At 41.2% G+C, this 21997-nt stretch overlaps 3 protein-coding genes across 7 annotated transcripts in view; 2 read left to right on the forward strand and 1 right to left on the reverse strand.

The window, feature by feature from the left end:
• The window catches only part of supt16h (SPT16 homolog, facilitates chromatin remodeling subunit), a 20327-nt gene extending 16382 nt beyond the window's left edge, over window positions 1-3945 (forward strand). For 3 of the 4 annotated variants that reach the window (XM_041868407.2, XM_045211847.1, XM_045211846.1), the window contains 5 exons: window positions 725-894; window positions 1959-2088; window positions 2453-2582; window positions 2748-2822; window positions 3110-3945. In XM_041868407.2, the coding sequence (XP_041724341.1) occupies window positions 725-894; window positions 1959-2088; window positions 2453-2582; window positions 2748-2822; window positions 3110-3222 (618 nt within the window). In that variant the 3' untranslated portion in view covers window positions 3223-3945. The remainder of the gene's footprint in view (window positions 1-724; window positions 895-1958; window positions 2089-2452; window positions 2583-2747; window positions 2823-3109) is intronic. The other variant, XM_041868408.2, reaches the window with a different exon arrangement.
• Window positions 3946-11607: 7662 nt separating this feature from the next.
• Window positions 11608-15212, forward strand: LOC121554427 (C-type mannose receptor 2). The gene is made up of 6 exons (XM_041868016.2): window positions 11608-11754; window positions 11909-12292; window positions 13142-13275; window positions 13594-13810; window positions 14021-14100; window positions 14836-15212. The coding sequence occupies exons 1-6, from the start codon at window positions 11718-11720 to the stop codon at window positions 14902-14904; spliced, it is 921 nt and encodes a 306-aa protein (XP_041723950.1). The 5' UTR covers window positions 11608-11717; the 3' UTR covers window positions 14905-15212.
• Window positions 15028-21642, reverse strand: LOC121554426 (E3 ubiquitin-protein ligase TRIM39). Of its 2 annotated transcripts, XM_041868015.2 has the most exons (10): window positions 21452-21642; window positions 21073-21177; window positions 20768-20937; window positions 20471-20569; window positions 19847-20065; window positions 18419-18524; window positions 17965-17991; window positions 17282-17457; window positions 16535-16904; window positions 15028-15498 (listed from the first exon to the last, which is right to left on the reverse strand). In XM_041868015.2, exons 2-10 carry the CDS (start codon window positions 21173-21175, stop codon window positions 15494-15496), a joined length of 1275 nt encoding a protein of 424 aa, XP_041723949.1. In that variant the 5' UTR covers window positions 21176-21177; window positions 21452-21642; the 3' UTR covers window positions 15028-15493. The 2 variants fall into 2 exon arrangements, with proteins under 2 accessions (XP_041723949.1, XP_041723948.1); XM_041868014.2 differs by lacking the exon at window positions 15028-15498 and having other exon boundaries at window positions 15537-16904; window positions 21452-21641.
• Between the last annotated feature and the right edge of the window lie 355 nt (window positions 21643-21997).

Genomic DNA, 21997 nt, shown 5'->3' on the forward strand with positions numbered 1-21997 from the left:
TACCTCTACTACTACTACTACTACTACTACTACTACTACAACACACATTAATACTACTACTACTACTGTTACACACATTAATACTACACCACACTAGCACTACTACTACTACACATATTAATACTACATCACAGTAACACTACTACTATTACTACACATATTAATACTACACCACACTAACACTACTACTACTACACATTAATACTGCTACACCACAGTAAAACTACTACTACACATGAATACTACTGCTACTACTACACATTAATACTACACCACACTACTACTACTACTACACCGCTATTACTACTATTATTACTACTACACACATTAATATTACTGCTGCTGCTACTACACCACATTAATACTACTACTACTACTACACACATTATTACTACAGCACATTAATACTACTACTACACACATTGCTATTACTACTACTACTACAGAAATTACTACTACACACTAATAATACTACTACTACTACACATTCACTGATATAGTCAGCAGCACTGCTTGCATTCTCCACCATGTGTTTTAAACCAAGCTAGGCCTTGAGGCAGATATTTTATCTAATAAAATCCTTTGTAGGTTAAAGTTAACACTAAAAAGGTACATGCTCTCAGCAGTCTACTATATATATATATATATATATATATATATATATATATAATATATATTTTTTTTTTTCTTCTCATCCTTCCATCCTCTCTCGCTCCTTCCCCAGCCTCCGTTCGTGGTGACTCTGGATGAGGTGGAGCTGGTGCATTTTGAGCGCGTTCAGTTTCACCTGAAGAACTTTGACGTGGTCATCGTCTACAAGGACTACAGCAAGAAGGTCACCATGATCAACGCCGTGCCCGTCAACTCACTGGACCCCATCAAGGAGTGGCTCAAGTAAGTGCATCGATTAACCTAGGCTCGTTTTTTTGACTAGATTACTAATCTACCGCCTTTCCTCAAAGTCCCGCCCACAGTGATTGATTGACAGGTCTGAAACCCTACCAACTCTGTGACTCACCAACATCCTTGCCCCCTCACCTGAAAATTTCGCCCACAGTGATTGATTGACAGGCCAAACTCTTAAAGGGATAGTTCACCAAAATTACACATTGGTTTCCTTATCCTAGGTGTCCACAGCAGCAGATCCAATAAAATGCATAACTTGAAGAACAAACATCATTGTGGCAATTCATATCTTGCAGTAAAACTAAATATTAGTTGAATCTCATGAGAACAGGTTTAATGTTAAAGGTTCTCTCACTTAGAACATAGTCCTGATCACGTAGACCTTCGCCTAAACGATATCCAAAACAACTAACACACTGAATTCATACATTTTTGTGGTCTTTCTACTGAATGCCACAACTCGTGTTACCAATCTGGCAGGTAAAGTCGTTAAAGTATTTAATAATTTAGCTGTGTATTTCGGAAGGAATCAAGGCATTAGAATGTACCAGAGGCTGTCACAAATGGAGCTCGTTCTGCCCCCCAACAATTCAGGGGACACCGTCCCCCCCCAAGCCCGGAACGTACGGAAAGCACTGATTAACCAATCAACCAATTAGCAGTCAGTTAACTCACTGGACCCCATCAAGGAGTGACTCAAGTGGACTGGATCTGTGTGGCTCAGTTGGTAGTGTGGCACCTTCAATGCCAGAGTCGTGGGTTTGATTTCAGCTCACCGATACGAAAATGGAATCTGTAGAACGTTCTGGATTAAAAGTATCTGCTTAATGTCATATATCCATCAACCAATCACTTTGTGGATTTAGTCTCCTCCTTTTTAACTGTGAATTCGTTTTTGGGGAAAGGAATTTGTTTTTAAATGGATGTTTGTGTTAGCAGAGTTTTACCAAGTGTTGCTCCTCAAAATAAAAAACGACTTTAAAGAAAAACCTGTCGCTCTCTCCTCTCCTTCCCCCTCACACTCTCTCCACCCCACCTCTCTCACTCTCCAGTTCCTGTGATATCAAGTACACAGAGGGGGTCCAGTCTCTGAACTGGACTAAAATCATGAAGACTATAGTGGACGACCCAGAGGGCTTCTTTGAACAGGGGGGGTGGTCCTTCTTAGACCCGGAGAGTGAGGTGAGGACTGTGTGAGAGTGAATGTGGAGCGTGTGAGAGTGAATGTGGAGCGTGTGAGAGTGAATGTGGAGCGTGTGAGAGTGAATGTGGAGCGTGTGTGTGCTATTAAAACATAGTGTTGTGTTAAAATGAAGATGTTGGACAAAAGTGTTTCTCTCGGTTTCTCTGTCTCTCTCTGTTTCTCTCCATCTCTCTCTCTCTCTCTGTTTCTCTCCATCTCTCTCTCTCTCTGTTTCTCTCCATCTCTCTCTGTTTCTCTCCATCTCTCTCTCTCTCTGTTTCTCTCTCTCTCTCTCTCTCTCTCTGTCTCTCTCTCTCTCTCTTTGTTTCTCTCTGTTTATCTCTCTCTCTCCATCTCTCTCAGGGGGAAGGAGCAGAGGATGACTCTGAGTCAGGGGAAGACCAGACCTTTAACCCCTCGGCAGACGAGAGTGAGGCAGAGGAGGAAGACAGTGATGAAGATTATGACTCAGAGAGCGAGGACTCTGGTAATGGTAACAAGTCATGTTGAGACACACACACAGATGATTACTGACCCATACATAGTCCTCTCTCATTTTCACAAAAACACACACCACTTACATTGACTTACTGTCACACGCACGTACACACACACACAAACATAAACGTACAGAGACTTAGTAGTGTGTGTATTTCAGACTACAGTGCATCGCTGGGCAGTGAAGAGGAGAGTGGTAAAGACTGGGATGAGTTGGAAGAGGAGGCCAGGAAAGGTAAGTCTACTCCTCTACATTCTCCCCCAAGGAGGGAAAAACCTAGCTTACCATCCCTGAAGCAAGAGGTACCATCGCTTGCTGGTCCATGGTATAGAAAAGGTGGAGAAACACTTGAAAATACTACTACTTTGTTATCCAATGTGAATTGGAACTTCTTCATTGAACGACCTATGACAGTTTTGTCCTCGTATGTTTTGATATTGACACTCGTAATGTGAAATCGGTTGCAAATGTTTTGATATTGACCCTTTCCCTCCCTCCCTCTCTCTCGCCTCCTCCCCTAGCCGACATAGAGTCTCACTACGAGGACACGGAGGAGACCTCGTCGGCCAATAGGAAGCGGAAGGGCCGCTCGTCAGCCCCACCCCCCATCGCCAAGAAGAAACGGCGCCACTGAATGATGACATCACCAGACACGGTCTCAACAAAACACACACTGCCAAAACATTGTCTCCTCCAATTCATCTTCGCTCTCACTTCCCTTCATCTTTCCCTCATACGCAAACACAAACACAGAAACACACACACGCTATACAATGTGTCTATAGAGGTAGTAGCATCCCCATGCGTTTGTATTAGGCAGTGAGTGTCGTGATTTAAATGGCCATATCGTACCTGACGACAGACGGACACAAACTCCATCTCTTTCGTTCTATTCCTTCTTTCTTCATTCCTCCTTCCTTTCCTTTGGCAACTCTCACTCCCCTGTTTCCAGGAGCCAGGTGTCTGTGTGTGTGTTGAAAGGGTTTTTATTGCAAACTATAGTTTTTCTGTTAAATTGTTTCTAAACCAATAGAGTAAGCAGTGATAATGATGACATACAGTATCTTCTGCAAAGCATTTTATACAATTTTGTGAAAACAAATAATCTTCTGTTCCCTCCCTCCTTCCACTTCTGGCATTCTACCATTCATCCTCTCATCTTCTTGGACATAGTTTATTTGCTGAGTAAGATTGATATCTTGATCGTTGGGGAGGGGGGAGCAGAGCCAGATACCAATATTAATTTTTGATGCCGTTTTCCAATTCCTTTGTTTTAATGGGGGTTTGTACAGACTGACAGACACTCACAATGTCTCTCTCATTCCCCCCCTCCCTCTTTCCTCCCTGTCTCTCTCATCCCCCCTCCCTCTTTCCTCCCTGTCTCTCTCATTCCCCCCCCTCCCTCTTTCCTCCCTGTCTCTCTCATTCCCCCCCCCCCTGTCTTTTTGTTCATCCTGGATAGATAGACTGTTGAATTGTTAATTAAAAATCCTGATGTTTTTTGTAATAAAATTCAAAAATAAATTGTGGTTATTTTTGTCTCATTCATTTAAGTGTCACTTTCAATGCTACCTATTAATAACTATGAAATTGATTAACCATCCTCTGTGCTACATTGTACACTTCTGAGTTGGTCTAGCACAGTGCTTCTCAATTATTTTCTGTTGCGCCCCCCCTAGGAATAAGTAAACATTTCGCGCCCCCCAACTGGAAATAGTATCATTTGTCTATGAAATTGTTCTAAGTACACCTCTGCATAACATTGTATCCTTATTAACATTAAAGAAAATAAAAAATAAAATAAAGAAATATAGATCAACTTACAACAAAGAATAACTTTATTAACATTGTTTTTTAGTCTGTAACAGAAAAGACTTAAAGTGCATCAATTTGCCTGAAATTTGCCTTATTTTAACTGTAAATTTTTTTTGACCATTTGATACTGAAAAATAAAATAAAATATAATCAATAAATAATAAATTCAAATTGATCAGCAACATGAACTCAGGAGCCCAATATATGAAACACTGACCTATAAAACAAAAATGAATAAAACCATTTGTGCTGATTTTTTTTATCTACCAGCTGTTCTTTAAGATCGTTAGCAATGTCATTTATACGTCTGGCGACAGTGTCATTGGACAGAGGGATAGTTTTTATTTTTGCAGCACTTGCGTCATCCAGCATGACAGAGACCATGTCTAATGCTGCAGGCAGTATCAGCTCCTCTGCTATGGAGTGTTTTTTTTTGCACTGAGCAATTTGGTACGCCACCTTATATGATGCTAACAGTGCTCGCTGGTTTCCTGAAGTAGCATTCACAAAGCGGGACGATTGTTGGCAATATTCGGCATGTTTTCGCTGAAAAAACTCAAGCGGCTTATCAGCGTGATTGGGGTGTAATGTATTTAAGTGACGCCTTAATTTATTTGGCTTCATGCTGTCCGCTGCCAACATTTTTAGACACAGTAAACATACCGGTCTTTCCTCTTCCACCGTAGTCACAGTGAAGCCAAGCGCTACATACGCTTCGTCATATTTCCTCGTCTTAGCTTTCGGGAGACTTACGTTTGTCTCATTATCTCCGTCTCTCTCCGCCTTTCTTTTCATCCCTGTTAAATATGTTTCCATGGCGTCTCTTAAGGGTTTGTTATCTGCACTTCATATCTCCTACTCTGTGCTTTTGTTCGGTGCAAAAAAAAACTACTCCCTGCGGCAAAAAAAAGCATGTTCCCCAGGGTCACACGCGCCCCCCCGGCATCGCTCCGAGCCCCACTATTTGAGAAGGACTGCATATGATGACCGGTCTTCTGTTATTTTGGATGAGAATAACCGTATTTATAGCGCTTTCCAATACAAGTAACAAAGTGCTTCACATCGTAAAATAATGAAATGAAAGTACTAACAAAGAATGGAGGAAGTTGGCTGGCTATCTTCTCTGCCACTTAACCACACCAGTTAAGTGACAATTGACAGGCGGTATGAGGAAAACTAACAATGGGACCAAATCTAAAGTGTGTAAAGGACAATTTCCTTAGTTAATACTCTTTGGGCCACAATGAGCTCCACAGACAAAAAGGAGGGGGTTAGAAAACTGCTTTGGTGTAACTAACTGAAGGTACACTACATGACCAAAAGTATGTGGACACCTGCTCGTCAAATGTCTAATTCCAAAATCATTGGTATTAATTTGAACTTGGTTCCCCTTTTGCTGCTGTAACAGCCTCCACTCTTCTGAGAAAGCTTTCTACTAGATGTTGGAACATTGCTGCAGGGACTTACTTCCATTCAGCCACGAGCATTAGAGAGGTCGGGCGATTAGGCCTGGCTCACAGTTGGCGTTCCAATTCATCCCAAAGGTGTTTGATGGGGTTGAGGTCAGGGCTCTGTGCAGGCCAGTCAAGTTCTTCCACACCGATCTCGACAAACCAGTTCTGTATGGACCTCGCTTTGTGCACGGGGGCATTGTCATGCTGAAACAGGAAAGGGCCTTCCCCAAACTGTTGCCACAAAGTTGGAAGCACAGAATCGTCTAGAATGTTATTGTATGCTGTAGCGTTAAGATTTCCCTTCACTGGAACTAAGGGGCCTAGCCCGAACCTTGAAAAACAGCCCTAGAATATTATTCCTCCTCCACCAAACTTTACAGTTGACACATTGGGGCAGGTAGCGTTCTCCTGGCATCCGCCATACCCAGATTTGTCCGTCGGACTGCCAGATGGTGAAGCGTGATTCATCACTCCAGAGAACACGTTTCCACTGCTCCAGAGTCCAATGGTGGCGAGCTTTACACCACTCCAGCCGACGCTTGGCTTTGCGCATGGTGATCTTAGGCTTGTGTGCGGCTGCTCGGCCATGGAAACCGATTTCATGAAGCTCCCGACGAACAGTTCTTGTGCTGACAATGCTTTCAGAGGCAGTTTGGAACTTGGTAGTGAGTGTTGCAACCGAGGACAGACGATTTTTATGCGCTTCAGCACTCGGCGGTGGTATCCTATGACGGTGCCACGTTGAAAGTCACTGAGCTCTTCAGTAAAGCCATTCTACTGCCAATTTTTGTTTATGGAGATTGCATGGCTGTGTGCTCGATTTTATACACCTGTCAGCAACGGGTGTGGCTGAAATAGCCGAATCCACTCATTTGAAGGGCTGTCCACATACTTTTGTACCACAGGAGGTTGGTGGCACCTTAATTGGGGAGGACAGGCTCATGGTAATGACTGGAGCGGAATCAGTGGAATGGTATCAAATACAGCAAAACACATGGTTTCCATTTGTTTGATGCCTTTCCATTTGCGCCGTTCCAGCCATTATTATGAGCAGTCCTCCCCTCAGCAGCCTCCACTGTTTTGTATATATAATGCATATTTTCACATGTCCTTTATGGCTTCACAAATAATTCTGGGGATAAGGATTACATGTTAACATATTGTAACAGGACAGAAGGGAGACAAGCTGCAAGCTCTAGTAGTAGAGTTATTTACCAATTACCTGGCGTTTCTGTATACCTCTACATGTTCACTATAGATATGTAGAAATCTGAAGAAGTGCGAAGGAGCTTCATTTGTTATGTACACAATACTGATGTCATAGTAAGGAAGTAGCCTCTTTCTATAGAACCTAGATCAGTGTTCCTTTTGAATCATCTGAATTGCCTTCTGTTATCCCTATTGTACAAGATTTTGACCTAAAATGTGGTTGTTTTTTTCCACACAGAAATATAACTAAGACTACCGCCAAAGCACAGTATCCAGTCATGGGCTGGAGTCTATTTCCTAATGCTCCTTTCAGGTGAGTCTCACCTCTGTTATTAGAATACTGTCAATAGTGCAATTTTATAACACTTTAATTTATTCATTCATTACGTTAATTTGAAAGGGACAATTCACATCAATCAACATTTCTGTAAATGTGCCAGATTTAGTCAGCTGGCTAGTTGTCACCTGTTGTTCCTTTATAATTAACATTCATTCTCTTCATCTGCTTCCCATAGGGTTGTGTAGCCTGTCTTCTTCCTCACTCGTCAGTACCACTTTGTTAACGACCTTAAGACCTGGACTGAAGCACAGAGCTACTGCAGAGAGAAGTACACTGACCTGGCCACCAGAGACAACATGGAGGATATGAAGAGGCTGTAGACAGTGGTTACTGATAGGGCTGTATGATGACCGTACCAGTTGGAACTGGTCTTTCACTGGGAAAAAGTCCTACACAAGGTTCTGAACTTGTTTAAAATAATTTTTTTATACATTCAGTTTGTTTTCAGACCTAGTTTTTATTTCGTTTTCATTACATATTTCTATTTCTTTTTTTATATGATTTAGTTTTAGTTTTAGTTTACGATAATTATCTTGGTTCTGCAGAGAATAATTTGTTTTTGCTCGTTTTCATTGCATAAACATATACAACCTTGGTTCTACAGAGAAGGAGAGACAGAGTTTGCAAACTGAGATGACGGACAAACTGATCATTTTGGAGGAAGTCATTACTGTGAACTGTTATTGAATGGAGGGAAGTGGGAAGATACCAATTGTTTTCCGGATGAACTTCCTTGTGTGCTGTGATGGTGAGTAGCCCTCTGTGCTTGTGTATTTTAGTTTCCCCATGGACAGCAATGCATGACTAAGTGAAAATTCTAAGTGGAAGTTAGTATTCGCTCTTGAAAGATCAGGAACTTTGAAAGACACTGAAGAATTTTCATCATAACATTGAATTATCATAGTTAAAATGCAAACCCAGGTATAAATGTTTGTCCACTTTTATGGAGCAAATCCTAACTTCCATTTAAGTAAATTCTTAATTTAACATTGATGTCAATGGGAAACTAAGTTGGTCTGAAGCTCAGAGCTACTGCAGAGAGTACTACACAGACCTGGCCAGTGTGAGGAACCAAGCTCAGAACCATGGAAGTACAAAGCCCGGAGCAACAGCAGCGTGTGTATTGGTCTGTTCAGAAGCAGGGTGTGGTCAGATCTCCTCCTTCAGGTAACATCAACACGTTACAGTGCATTCGGAAAGTATTCAGACCCCTTCCCTTTCCACAATGTGTTACGTTACAGCCTTATTATAAAATGGATTAAATAAAACATGTTCCTCATCAATCTACACACAATACCCCATAATGACAAAGTGAAACAGGTTTTTAGACATTTTTGCTAATTTCTTAAAAATAAAAACCAGAAATACCTTATTTACTATACTATAACATGCTATAACACTCGAAATTGTGCTCAGGTGCATCCTGTTTCCATTGATCACCCTGCAGTGGAAGAAAAAGACTGACACAGACTGAGATGGATGGAAGAAGGGAGGAGAAGGAGGAGAAGGGAGGAGAAGGAGGAGAAGGGAGGAGAAGGAGGAGGAGAAGAAAGAAAGGAGGATGAAGAGAGAAGCATTTATTTATTTTCATGGCAAATATAGAGGAAATCTGCTCCAGAAAGATGGCTTTATTCTTTGATACTTGTCTAACTCTTAAAAAGGATAACAATGTACTTCACTGTATACTAATTAGTTAATACTCTTTGTGATTCAACATTCATTGTAAATTCTGTATTTACGGATTTAATATACGTATACTTTACTGTACAACACACTATATAAACTAAATCAGCTCTTATCTAAATGTTAATATTATCATTTGTCCTGTCGCTATAGAAGTTTCTTTAATTTTGACCCCAAGAAGAAACTTTTGGAAAAAGCAACAATCACAGCAATAATATGAACTTATTTCTTATCAAAATATCATTAGACATGCAATTAATGTTATCTGAAATAAAAATGACCAAAATATACTGTTATTTTAGCAAAATGACAGTGAATTTGCATATTCTTTCAAACCAAAATATAGATTTTTCCTTTATATAAAGTTCAGATTTTTCCCAAAGTACAATCCACCTTAGTACTAAAAAGTTAATTTACCATCATTTGATTTATTTGTAAGTTTTCCGAATTTTGAAGAAAATAGGAATTTTGTCATGTTTATGTGGTAAAACTACTCCCATTTAAAGGCACCAAAATACACAAATATTTGAAATATACTTCATTTTATTGACAAAACGTTATTCAATTCACTTCAAAAAGTTATCCTGAGAGACATTGACCAAAAATATGGCTTAGTTTTCTTTATTTACTCACCCCACAGCCAGCATTAGCATCGCTGCTAGTGATACAATGGGAGTGGTAGGGCCTATGGCAGGATGCTTAAAAAAGCTTGCCCAAATCCTCAAAGTCACTTCAAACCAAATTTTATAGCAACCAAAATACCTTAACAAGTTGTACATATATAATATTGGAGGGGATTATAGGAATTCTGGTATTTATATAAATATTTTTCATAGAATACACACCAATACAGCACTATGTGTACATTCAGGGGGTAGCTGGTTTCTGTATTACAGTTCTACCAAGTATTCATACCACTGACAGACTTTTATGAGCTGTTTTGACTGTAACTAAGCCTATATCTATCGTCATTTACATTCTTTACACACCCATATCTAGTTATAACCAGTTATAACCATAGACGAGTACATCTGGTGCTCCATCTCTGCAGGGGATCTGTCCATCAGGTCAAGATCACTCCAACAGGTCCCCGTCACCCTCTGAGGATATGAATAATGTAATATTATGTCTCCAGAGAAACCTGGATTCAAATACATACTTTTTTAGATTTGTCCTGGGATAACTACTTTTGGGAGAGTACACACCAATACAGGTCTCTATGTAGAATCACTGATCATTGATACATGTCCCCCTCCACCCTCTGGTGGTATGGAAAACATTACATTATGTCTCCAGAGAAACCTAGATTCAAATAAAGGTCCTAATTATCAAATTACAGTAGGCGGAATTAGGTGTCTTTTGTCTGGGGTCAAAATGACCCCAAAGGACTTAAATAAAAAAATCCATATTGATACACTAAAAAAACAAAAAATATTTGTTAAGAACAAGTGACAAAGTCATGAACAATTTGAAGAATTTATTAAACAACCTTTGGGCTATGATAAAAAAAAAAAGAATCCTCTGGGGTCAAAATGACACTAGTTGGTGGCTTGAGGCAGTGCCGGACTATCGCATTTGGGGCCTTGGGGCACCGACCTCAGCCCTGGCTTGAAGGTTAAAGTTGTAAGTGTTCAGAAGGTGGTTCTGAAAGTATTGTCAGGATGATTATTTTCTTACAAAAACATGATCGGCGCTTTTCCCCCCACAATATCGAATGGAAATCATTATTTTGGGTTCTATTGGTTTGACTGTTTTTCTTTAACATTCTCCAGGATTTGACAGCGGACACCTCCCTTCTCACCTTGCTCAGTAAAATTAAGTGACTGATAGTGGCATGCAAATTAGGCTTCTCTGCAGTTTGGCGGAGCATAGAAAGTATGCTTAAAAAAAAGTGATAGCCAGGAAGGTGCGAGATCAGACTTGACCAGGAAAATAAAGCATTAGTGATTGATTGTAATTTAACAACAGTGGAGAGACACCTGAAAAAAAGGGGTTTCCACTAGTTACCACAGCTACAAAGTCAAAATGGCTTTTTGGTCTTCATTTAAGGTTAGGGTTAGGCATAAGGTTAGCAGTGTGGTTAAAGTTAGGGTTAAGGTTAGGTTTAAAATAACTTTTTAAGAAGATAAATTGTAGAAAAAGGCGGGGTTTATGACTTTGTGGCTGTGATAACCAGTGACGACGCCTGAAAGGAGCATTAGGAAATAAATAGACACCCCAACCCATGACTGGATACTGTGCTTTTGGTGCGAGTCTTAGTGGTGGTGCGAGTCTTAGTGGTAGACTATGTATTTTATAATACGCTAAGCCTGGGCGGCAGTCTAGGGGCTACTGCACGCAGCTTAGAGGGAACATTGGGTGCAATCCATACGCACATTCTGTAGTGTGTGTTCATGTAAGGAACTAGCCCGGAATGTAACCTGTTTTACTGGAAAGAAGACAAGAACAAGAAATACAGGATGTGTAAGGGGAGCTAAAACTGGGGAGGTGTGAAAGTGTTACTTCATTATAAGCATCTCCAAACGCTTCTCCTTCACTTATTTCAAACGATCCAGCTAACGTAGTGGATCTCTCGCCAGTAGTTCTTCTGACACAGGGAATTGGTTGAAGGGAATTCAACTGTTAGATATGAAAAGGTGTGTGCCGCTCCTCCTGCTACTCTCAGGTAAGTCTCATTATCCTGTACACACACACACACATACAGACACTCTTACTGCATATAGTATGCAATACAGTGTGTGTGTGTGTGTAGGAAATCAATCTCCAATGGAGGCACTGGATTCTTGCATATGTTGAATTTTGTGTGCGTCCTTTTTCAGGGTTCCACCAACTGTCGTCAAGCCTCACCGGCCAATACTTCTTTGTGAATGACCCCAAGACCTGGACTGAAGCACAGAGCTACTGCAGAGAGAAGTACACTGACCTGGCCACCATAGACAACATGGAGGATATGAACAGATTCAGACAAGTTGTCAATGGATACAATGGAAATGTCTGGATAGGGCTGTATGATGATGTTAACAGTTGGAGGTGGTCTCTAGAAGATAGTGGTTTCTATGGAGACGGGGAGGCAGTGTTTAGGAACTGGGACAGCGGACAGCCTGATAACCAAGGCAGCGGACAGTATTGCACAGTGATGAGAGACAACGGAAGGTGGAACGACGAGCGTTGCTCAAACAAAGACATCTTCATCTGCTACGACGGTAAGAAATAACCGATTACATAAACCTATTATGCATTTTTTTGGACGATACACACACCTATGACCCCCCCCACTGGGCACACCAAGTCATTTGAATGTGGACAATTGGGTAATATTTGTAGATACGTTGATCAATGAGATTACAACCTATATTCACCCACTGAAAAAGACAGCAAAAAGTTTGTTGAATTCCAAATGTGTTATCACGTTGCTTTCAACCATGTAAAAGAACCACCAAATTCCAATGAAAAAACATTGTCTGATTTTTGGTTTAGTTGTCACGTGTTATCACTGCACTTAATAACAATTTAAAAGCACAACACAATTCAAGTGGGAAAACAAGTGTGATTGGATATTTCAACCTTGTGACGTATCCCATAAGAGACATCAAAACGAATACTAGAAAAATAGAACCCCAAAATGTGTCCATGGATGTTTTACTCATCATAAGGTTGAATAAATACTGTTAATTTAGTTTGTAAGATAGCCTTAACTTTAGGCTATTTACTGTATTACAAAAGTCTACACAACCAAATATCAACATTTGAGAAGGAGATGTATCAACTGCTTGGATAGTTCGATCTGTGCTACTGGCTTAGTTTGTGTCCAGTGAGCTATGAAGACACACACAAGAAGAGGCTGGTGGGAGGAGCTATATGAGGACTGGCTCATTGTAATGGCTGGAATGGCATAAATGGAATGAAGTCAAACATACCGTTCCCAACTATTCCATTCCAATGAGCCCGTCCTCCTATAGCTCCTCCTACCAGCCTCCTCTGGCACACACACACACACACACACACACACACACACACAGGTCAAATTTGTTCACAATATCCTTTCCCAACAGGAGGGACCAATTCCTCCAATCATTTTAGTTTGATTAATGAAAGCCGAAGTTGGTCTGAAGCTCAGAGTTACTGCAGAGATCACCACACAGACCTGGCCAGTGTGAGGAACCAGACTGAGAACCAGGAGATACAGGTGTCTTGTTTTCTTCTATGTTTCATCACTAATATATGCCATTTAGCAGACGCTTTTATCCAAAGTGACTTACAGTTATGCATGCATACAAACATTTGAACTTACTGTCTTGGCATTGCAAGCCCCATGCTCTACCAACTAAACTACGAAGGAACAGAGGACCACATGGGAGTTTTTCCTGGCCACTGTGATCTCACTTGCGCTTTGCTTTCTCTTTCTTGTTCTAGGCCGGGTTACAGTAAATAAGTTATTTTGTGACAACTGCTGATGTAAAAAAGGCTTTATAAATACATTTGATTGATTGATTGATTGATACAGAGAGTGGCCAATGGTAGCAACGTGTGGATCGGCCTGTTCAGAGACTCATGGAAGTGGTCAGACCAGAGCAACTCTTCCTTCAGATACTGGGTAGAGGGAGAGCCCAATAATTTCCAAGGAAGGTCTGAGGGTTGTGTTGAGGCATCGATGACTAACAATGGACAATGGAACGATGAGATCTGCATCCTTCCACAGTATTTTGTCTGCTACTACACTGGTGAGTGAAGTGTGTGTGAGTGTATGTGTGTGTGTGTTTTTTGTGTGTACCCAAATAGTAGAGTAATAATGAGAGCATGAAAGGACTTGAAAGACGGAGGATGTACTAAATGTGTGTGTGTGTGTGTGTGTGTGTGTGTGTGTGTGTGTGTGTGTGTGTGTGTGTGTGTGTGTGTGTGTGTGTGTGTGTGCGTGCGCGCGCGTGTTGGAGGATATGCTGGAGTGCAGGTGAAATTCACCTCAACAACAGCGCTAACAGATTCTAACATCACCGAGCTGGTCTTGAAGAAGGTGAGTCATTCTACCTCACCCGTTAACCATCATTACAAGGCCCAACAGTTTTCTCTTACCTTAACAGACAAGGAAAAACTCTGGGCCCTAGTTAGTTAGGAGTTATTCCTGGTAATAATGATAATAATGTATATGCCAGGGTTCCCCAACTATATTTGGCCCCACAAGTTTTCTGATCAATTTGTTACATTTTTATTACTATTTGTTGGACATAAAATACTCTAAAAACACCAGCAAATCAGCTCCAAGTGATTTTAACTTTGGAAACCTACACCAAAGTATCATCCCCCCCCAGAACGGCCTTGAGTTGTCGGGGCATGGTCTCTACAAGGTGTGGAAAGCGTTCCATAGGGATGCTGGCCCACCTCTTTAAGGAATACCTGGGATAGGATAAAGTAATCCTTCTACCCCCCCAAAATTGTAAAGTGGTTATCCCACTGGCTATAGGGTGAACGCACCAATTGGTGAGTCGCTCTGGATAAGAGCGTCTGCTAAATGACGTAAATGTGCCCTTGAGCAAGGCACTTAACCCTAATTGCTCCTGTAAGTCGCTCTGGATAAGAGCGTCTGCTAAATGACTAAAATGTAAATGTAAATGTAAATAAGCCTGCTGAATCTAGTTGATGATTCCTGATATACACAGTTTAACATGCGCTTTTATCCAAACGACTTACAGTCATACATTTAGATGGTCAGATCATATGGTGACTATCCTTGTGTGTCTATCTCTCTTAGCTACAAGATGAACTGAGACAGCGAGGGATATCCGACTCTGTCACCCTGCGGTGGAAGAAAAAAGACTGACTCTGACTGAGGTGGATAGAAGAAGGAGGGAGGAGAAGGAGGAGAAGAAATGAGGGAGGAGATGAGTGGATGAAGAGAATGAAGAGAGATTTATGTCTTTTTTTCATGGAAAATGTAGAGGAATTCCGGCGCAGAAAGATAGTTTTATTGTTCAATTTTTGTCCAACTCCTAACAAGGATAACAATGCATACTGAATACCAATTCATTCATGCTATTTGTGATTGGAAATACAATGTAATAGCTGTAAGCACTCATCTAATACATTTTTGAACATGCTATATCAACTAAATCAACATTCTTCATGTTATTGAAATGTTATTGTCATGTTATTGAAATGTTATTCATCATGCTATTGAAATGTTATTCGTCATGTTATTGAAATGTTATTTGTCATGTTATTGAAATGTTATTTGTCATGTTATTCATATTATCTAAATCACACACAGTTCACACCAAGTTCAACACATAGGCAGATTGATTATTGGACAAATAATCAGTACTATCATCAAGAACCACAGTTCTCAACAGACCAGAATCAATCAAATTACATGTGGCCCATCCCATCTTGATTTCTAACCAATCAGCCTGTCAGCCTCTATCACTGACAGGCAGAATGACAAATGAGGCGGAGTTCAAGAATCGTAAAAATACCCTTTATAATATTGCATTATATCATAGCATTTGCATACTGGCGTACAGTTCAGCAGAAGCGTTTGTAGGATTGACACATATGGGGATTTTCTTTTAGCAGGGTCCAAAAAAATGTGGCTTTTATAAACTCATTTCATTTTAGGCCTACATGACAGTAGACATTATCCGAATATTTTTGAATACTACACAAATGAACGAAATGAGTGGCTACTCTGACACTGTCAAACAGATGAATAAAAATGACCGGGTCTTGACCTGGCCCAGGGCTAATAGAAAGAAAGGAGACAGATTGTACAATATTAGGAGGAAATGTATTATAGGCTACATTAGGATTCTAAATAAACTTCCCAGTGGCACTGACTCACCCAATGATGGAGATAACATGAATATACCTTCTCACCGTACCGATGATGGTTTCAAGATAGGCCTGAGCTACTTTGAAAAACAGTGCTGTTCGTCTGAGTTGGTAGCTTCTACAGACAGATTAGTCTTCTCTTTTCAGCAGAAGGCATTTTCTTTCCTAACGTGTTTCCCACGATTGTATTTAGAAATTTGCGAAAGGCGTTTCGCTATTCACTGACGGCAACAGAGAGAAAGAGAACCAATAGAAATATAATCCATTGAAACAGAATCCATAGAAGGAAAGTGCCCATTCAAGTCAGGACTGGCAGCCATTTCGAGCGTACCCATGAGTTTACCAGTCAAATTGGCAAGGTGAGAATCTTTCTATTGATAATATCTCTATGGCCGCAACTCAACATGCTGTTCGATATTTGTCACACGTGCTGCACAAATTCAGTCAGTATTCAGACATTATATAATTTTATATATAAATATAAAATTATTTCAATTTTTCAGGGGTTGCGGCAACCCTACTTCCCTTGGCTATGTAAAGAATCAGAGTTCTCAACACACCAGAACCAATCAAATTACATGTGGCCCATCCCATCTTGATTTCTAACCAATCAGCCTGTCAGCCTCTATGACTGACAGGCAGAATGACAAATGGGGCGGAGTTTTTATCATCATCATTGACACTAGAGCTCAGGAATGGGAAAAGTTTCTCATTGAAGGAGCACCCAGTGAACGAATAGATATGAGCCTTGGCTTCCGAGTCATAAAAAGACACCAACCCTTCCTTGTGATCTACAAACACCCCCACCTTCTGGGGCTTCTCTCTCAGGGAGAGGACGATGGAGCCAGAATCCTCTGCAGCCTTGTACTCGTGCCCATTGGTCATCCACAAGGCCCAGAAGCCAATCGCAGGGGTCGGGAGTGTCTTCCCCTTCCTGTCGATGGACTCCCTGGCCACTCCTAGGCCCCAGTCAGTCTTCCCAGAGACCTGGACCTTTAAGTTCAAATTCAAGTTTTTTTAAAATACATTTATATTTATATTTTTGTCATTCAGCAGATGCTCTTATCCAGAGCGACTTACAGTTAGTGCGTTCATCCTTAGGTACGAGAACCACATCTTACAGTTAGTTAGTACAACTTCCCTCTAATATACCCACAAAACTGAAAAAACCCTACAATGATACTCTGAGGGCTGATTTCTTACCTTGGAAACAATAATCTGAAAGGATTATTATGATTTCTTTGTTCAGTCGATATGGTGGTATATAGACTGATAAGATACATATCTAAAAGCCCCAAAACGTCAAATATCCGATAATGTCAGTCAACCGGTACATCGGTTTGGCTCTTATTTATTGTAATGTATCTCACCTCGAAGTAGAATCTCCTGGAGGAGAACCCTGTCCTCCCAAGGACACTGATACTGGTATTGAACCTCTTGGGGTTGAAAGGCAGGATCCTCCAATCGTTGACGTGTCTGGCCTGTTTCCCATCTTCAGACAGAGCCAGGAAAGGATGAGCTGTGTCGGGGTCCAGAATCACGTTCACTATCGGAAAATAACAATAAAACAGATATATAATTCATCCATTAATCAATTAATTAATTAATCCATTCATCCATCCCTCCATTTGTTCACCCATCAATTCATTCATTCATTCATTCATTCATTCACCCATCCATTAATTAATTAATTCAGCCATCCATCCATTCATTCATCCATTAACTCAACCATCTATCCATTCATCCATACATTCATCATACGTTAATTAATCCTTTCATCCATCTATCTATCTATCCATCCATTCATCCATTCATTCATTCATCCATCCATCAATTTTTTTATCCATCCATCCATTCTGTTAGTTGTAATTAGGGCCAGGAGTTTTCCATGGCCACCATGTGGTGTCACCTGACCAGGCTATAGTTAGGATCAAAACAAGAACGGATAAATGACAGTAAAATGTAAAGTAATTAATTAAATGGTGGGTTAAGAGATCGATAAACGAGAGATGAACATGTGAATATGTGGATTGTAGATTGTAGCATGTTTTACCTGCATTAGTCTTCAGCAATTTCAGTCCTGAATTAAAAGAAAAGACTCACAATTGAAAATGTAATTGTTCATGATGTAGATTTAATAATATGTCATTTAGCAGACGCTTTTATCCAAAGCGACTTACAGTCATGTGCGCATACATTTTTACGTATGGGTGGTCCCGGGGATCGAACCCACTACCCTGGCGTTACAAGCGCCATGCTCTACCAATTGAGCTACAGAGGACCACAAATGTAATTATTGAAAAATCGAATGCGGCCAAATAAAAAATTACTGTAATTGTGTAGAACACTGGTTGAGTCAACGTTGTTTCCATGTCATTCCAATGACATTACGTTGAAGAAATGTGTAATAGACATTGAATTGACGTCTGTGCCAAGTGGGTCATGATTCTACAGTATTTGTAAACTTTTATAAAATTGATAATTATAGATAAATAAAGAATAGTAACCTTTATCCATGACTTTCTTCATCTCCTCTCTGAAGGTATCCTCCAGTTGGGACACAATTCCCCAGATGGTGTTTCCACCACTGCTAGCACTGATCTCAGAACAGATCTACAGCAGAGGACAGTTGGGATAGAGTTTTACTAAGGACTGACCTCAGAACAGATATACAGCAGAGGACAGTTGGGTTGAATTTTACTAAGTACTGACTAACCCTAACCCAATGAAATGTATGTTATGCATTATTTTTTACATCAGCCGTTGTCACAAAGTGCTTAACAGTAACCCTGCCCAGAGCAGAAGCTCAATGGCAGTAAAAACTCCCTATAGGGAAAAAACCTAGAAAGAAACCTGACTCAGAGGGGTGGCCCTCAGCTGGCTGTACCGGGTACAGTCAGCTGAGTTGAGTTCTACTAAGAGCTGACCTGAATTAACCCAAATCCTAGCTTCATGTGCACATCCCGTATTAACTCTAAGCCTAATCCTAACCCTAACCGTAGCTTCAACCACAACCCTAACCCTAGCTTCATGTCTACATCCCGGCTCAACCCTAACCCTAGCTTCATGTCCACATCCCGGCTCAACCCTAACCCTAGCTTCATGTCCACATCCCGGCTCAACCCTAACCCTAGCTTCATGTCCACATCCCGGCTCAACCCTAACCCTAGCTTCATGTCTACATCCCATCTCAACCCTAACCCTAACTCTAACCCTAGCCCTTACCCTAACCCTAGCCCTTACCCTAACTCTAACCCTAGCCCTTACCCTAACCCTAGCCCTCACCCTAGCACTTACCCTAACCCTAGCCCTTACCCTAATCCTAGCCCTTACCCTAACCCTAGCCCTTACCCTAACCCTAGCCTTTACCCTAACCCTAGCCTTTACCCTAACCCTAACCGTAGCCCTTACCCTAACTCTAACCCTAGCCCTTACCCTAACCCTAGCCCTCACCCTAGCCCTTACCCTAATCCTAGCCCTAACTCTAACCCTAGCCCTTACCCTAACCCTAGCCCTTACCCTAACCCTAACCCTAGCCCTTACCCTAACCCTAGCCCTTACCCTAACCCTAGCCCTTACCCTAACCCTAGCCTTTACCCTAACCCTAGCCTTTACCCTAACCCTAACCGTAGCCCTTACCCTAACTCTAACCCTAGCCCTTACCCTAACCCTAGCCCTCACCCTAGCCCTTACCCTAATCCTAGCCCTAACTCTAACCCTAGCCCTTACCCTAACCCTAGCCCTTACCCTAACCCTAACCCTAGCCCTTACCCTAACCCTAGCCCTTACCCTAACCCTAGCCCTTACCCTAACCCTAGCCCTTACCCTAACCCTAGCCTTTAACCTAACCCTAACCCTAGCCCTTACCCTAACCCTAACCCTGTAGTCAACTACATTCAAATCGACCACAGAAAGAAGCAGTAGAACACAGCTACCTGTTGTGGGGTGGAGCGGAGTTCCCCTTGTTTGTTGTTTCCGCTCTTTAGATCTGCTATTTCCTGTTCCAGCTCCATGATGAGCCAATCAGCTTGTTTCTCCACAGCTCTCTGTTTCTCCTGGATCTCACCGACGACGTCAGCCTGGCTTCTCTCAATGGAGCGCAACAGCGCAGTGAAGACCTGCTCACTTTCCTCTATGTCTTTCTGTGAACTAGCCTTTGGAATGAAGTGAAATAGATTCAGACAAATGAATGTACTCTAAAAAATAACCTATTGTGAATCTGAGTCACAGGTGTTACTTTATGAGGGAATAAAGCACACAATCAGACCATTCAGACTGTGGCCCAGAACTATATATCAGTTTTAATAACAAATGCAGCTATGATGTTGAAAGTAAATTAATTAAATGGAATTACTACAACTGCAGAAGACCCTACATAGATGAGAACAACAGTCTGATGCTTATCAGGGCCTGTATTCATAAAGCATCTCAGAGTCAGAGTGCTGATCTAGGATCAGGTCCCCCCTGTCCATATCATCTTATTCATTATGATGTAAAAGGCTAAACTGATCCTGTATCAGCGCTTCTAAGACTCTTTATGAAAACGATCCAGAACTCACTCTGCTGATCTCCACTGAGTGTTTGATCTCCTCCACCTTGTTCTGTCTGGCCTGGATCTTCCTGTTCACTCCTCCATCTGTAGTGTCCCCCTGCTCTGGCTATAGGGGGGAAACGGTTGATTTTAACCATAATCACAATGTTGATGAACAATTGTTTAATTGACCATACCAGATACAACTCTGGGCCCTGGTTATGAGTTCTAAACAGGGCCGGAAGTTTTTCCTAGTGAGGTCACACGATCAAGAACAAAAATCTCCTGGCTTTACGATTTTACTCAGCTGTCCCACACCACGCACCTCTCTCAATGGCAAAATGGGGTGTGGCGAAATGTCCTCTTGTGCCGATTTGAACTGGTTGATTATCTCGTTAATGAACGTGTTGACGTGAAGGTCGGGACGTTTCTTGAACGTCTCCTTACACAGAGGGCAGATTGGGTCCCTGATATCCCAGTAGTCAGAGATACAAGCTTTGATAGATAGATAGACAGATAGATAGGAACTTTATTATTTCAATCAGCGGCAGACAAAAATACATAACATTTACTGTATGAGGCAAAATACGAAGTTGGGATCCATAGAAAGTTCCATAAAACATGGCTTACATTTGCAGAAGTTGTGTCCACATGGAGTGGAGACAGGGTGGACGAAGATATCCAGGCAGATGGAACAGCGCAACTGGTCTTCTGTCATGCTGAGAGAAGCCATATCTACACACAAACACGCATGCACGCACACACACACACACACACACACACACACACAACAATATGATCAAATAGGCTAATAATGTTAGGTATCAATTTACATTGCGTTACCTCTTTTACCTTTGTAGTACATTTACATTTTGGTAAATTAGCTAGCAGACACTCTTTACCAGAGCGGCTTACAGTCAGTAACGTTGTAATAACCCAAGCAACATGATTGTAGTAACATGTTGTTACATAATAATGCAGAAATTGTCTTGACGTGGAGTGTTCCTACCTTAATTTTTGAGTTTCTTGCTGTCGACAGTGGAGAACAGTGGAGTGTAGTCTCTCACCCAGTCTATGGAAAACAGACGGTACCAAAGGGTCTGGCTGTTCATCTGCACAAATGAATTCTTTATAACGGTGTCGTTTACAAGAAATGGGGAGCTGGATACTTTCACTTTCACTCAGAAGTATTCATGCACTTCTCCCTCAGTGCAATATAAATCTATCTTAAAGGCACAGTGTGGGCTCAAGTGTGGTGATATTGAAATAAAGTCTTCAAAGCCTTCTGTAAGCACCTCCTTTATAATGTAATTTACCAACAGGAACATGTCAGTAGGCAGGACAATAGGCAATAGTCTCCACATTACATGGCTCAAATGTCATCCTCTATGTGTCTGTACATTACTGTATTAATATAATTGGAGTATCGCTTTTCTACTGGAAAAATAGCTCTTTCATATAAAGTGTATGTGTGTTTTTGTTATATGATCGAATACAAACAGTTCAGTTATGCCGTCCGTAAGGCAATAAAACAGGCAAAACGTCAGTACAGAGA

Source organism: Coregonus clupeaformis, chromosome 39, assembly GCF_020615455.1.
Source record: "Coregonus clupeaformis isolate EN_2021a chromosome 39, ASM2061545v1, whole genome shotgun sequence".
Classification (NCBI taxonomy): Eukaryota; Metazoa; Chordata; class Actinopteri; order Salmoniformes; family Salmonidae; genus Coregonus; species Coregonus clupeaformis.

Coding starts and splice junctions, on each gene's coding strand:
- LOC121554426 (XM_041868015.2), bottom strand. CDS start 21,175: ATGGCTTCTCTCAGCATGACAGAAGACCAGTTGCGCTGTTCCATCTGC. Junction 18,525..19,846: donor TCCGCTCCACCCCACAACAG/GTAGCTGTGTTC, acceptor CCTCTGCTGTAG/ATCTGTTCTGAGATCAGTGC. Junction 17,992..18,418: donor GAAGAAAGTCATGGATAAAG/GTTACTATTCTT, acceptor CTTTTAATTCAG/GACTGAAATTGCTGAAGACT.
- LOC121554427 (XM_041868016.2), top strand. CDS start 11,718: ATGAAAAGGTGTGTGCCGCTCCTCCTGCTACTCTCAG. Junction 12,293..13,141: donor CATCTTCATCTGCTACGACG/GTAAGAAATAAC, acceptor CTTTCCCAACAG/GAGGGACCAATTCCTCCAAT. Junction 13,276..13,593: donor CTGAGAACCAGGAGATACAG/GTGTCTTGTTTT, acceptor TGATTGATACAG/AGAGTGGCCAATGGTAGCAA.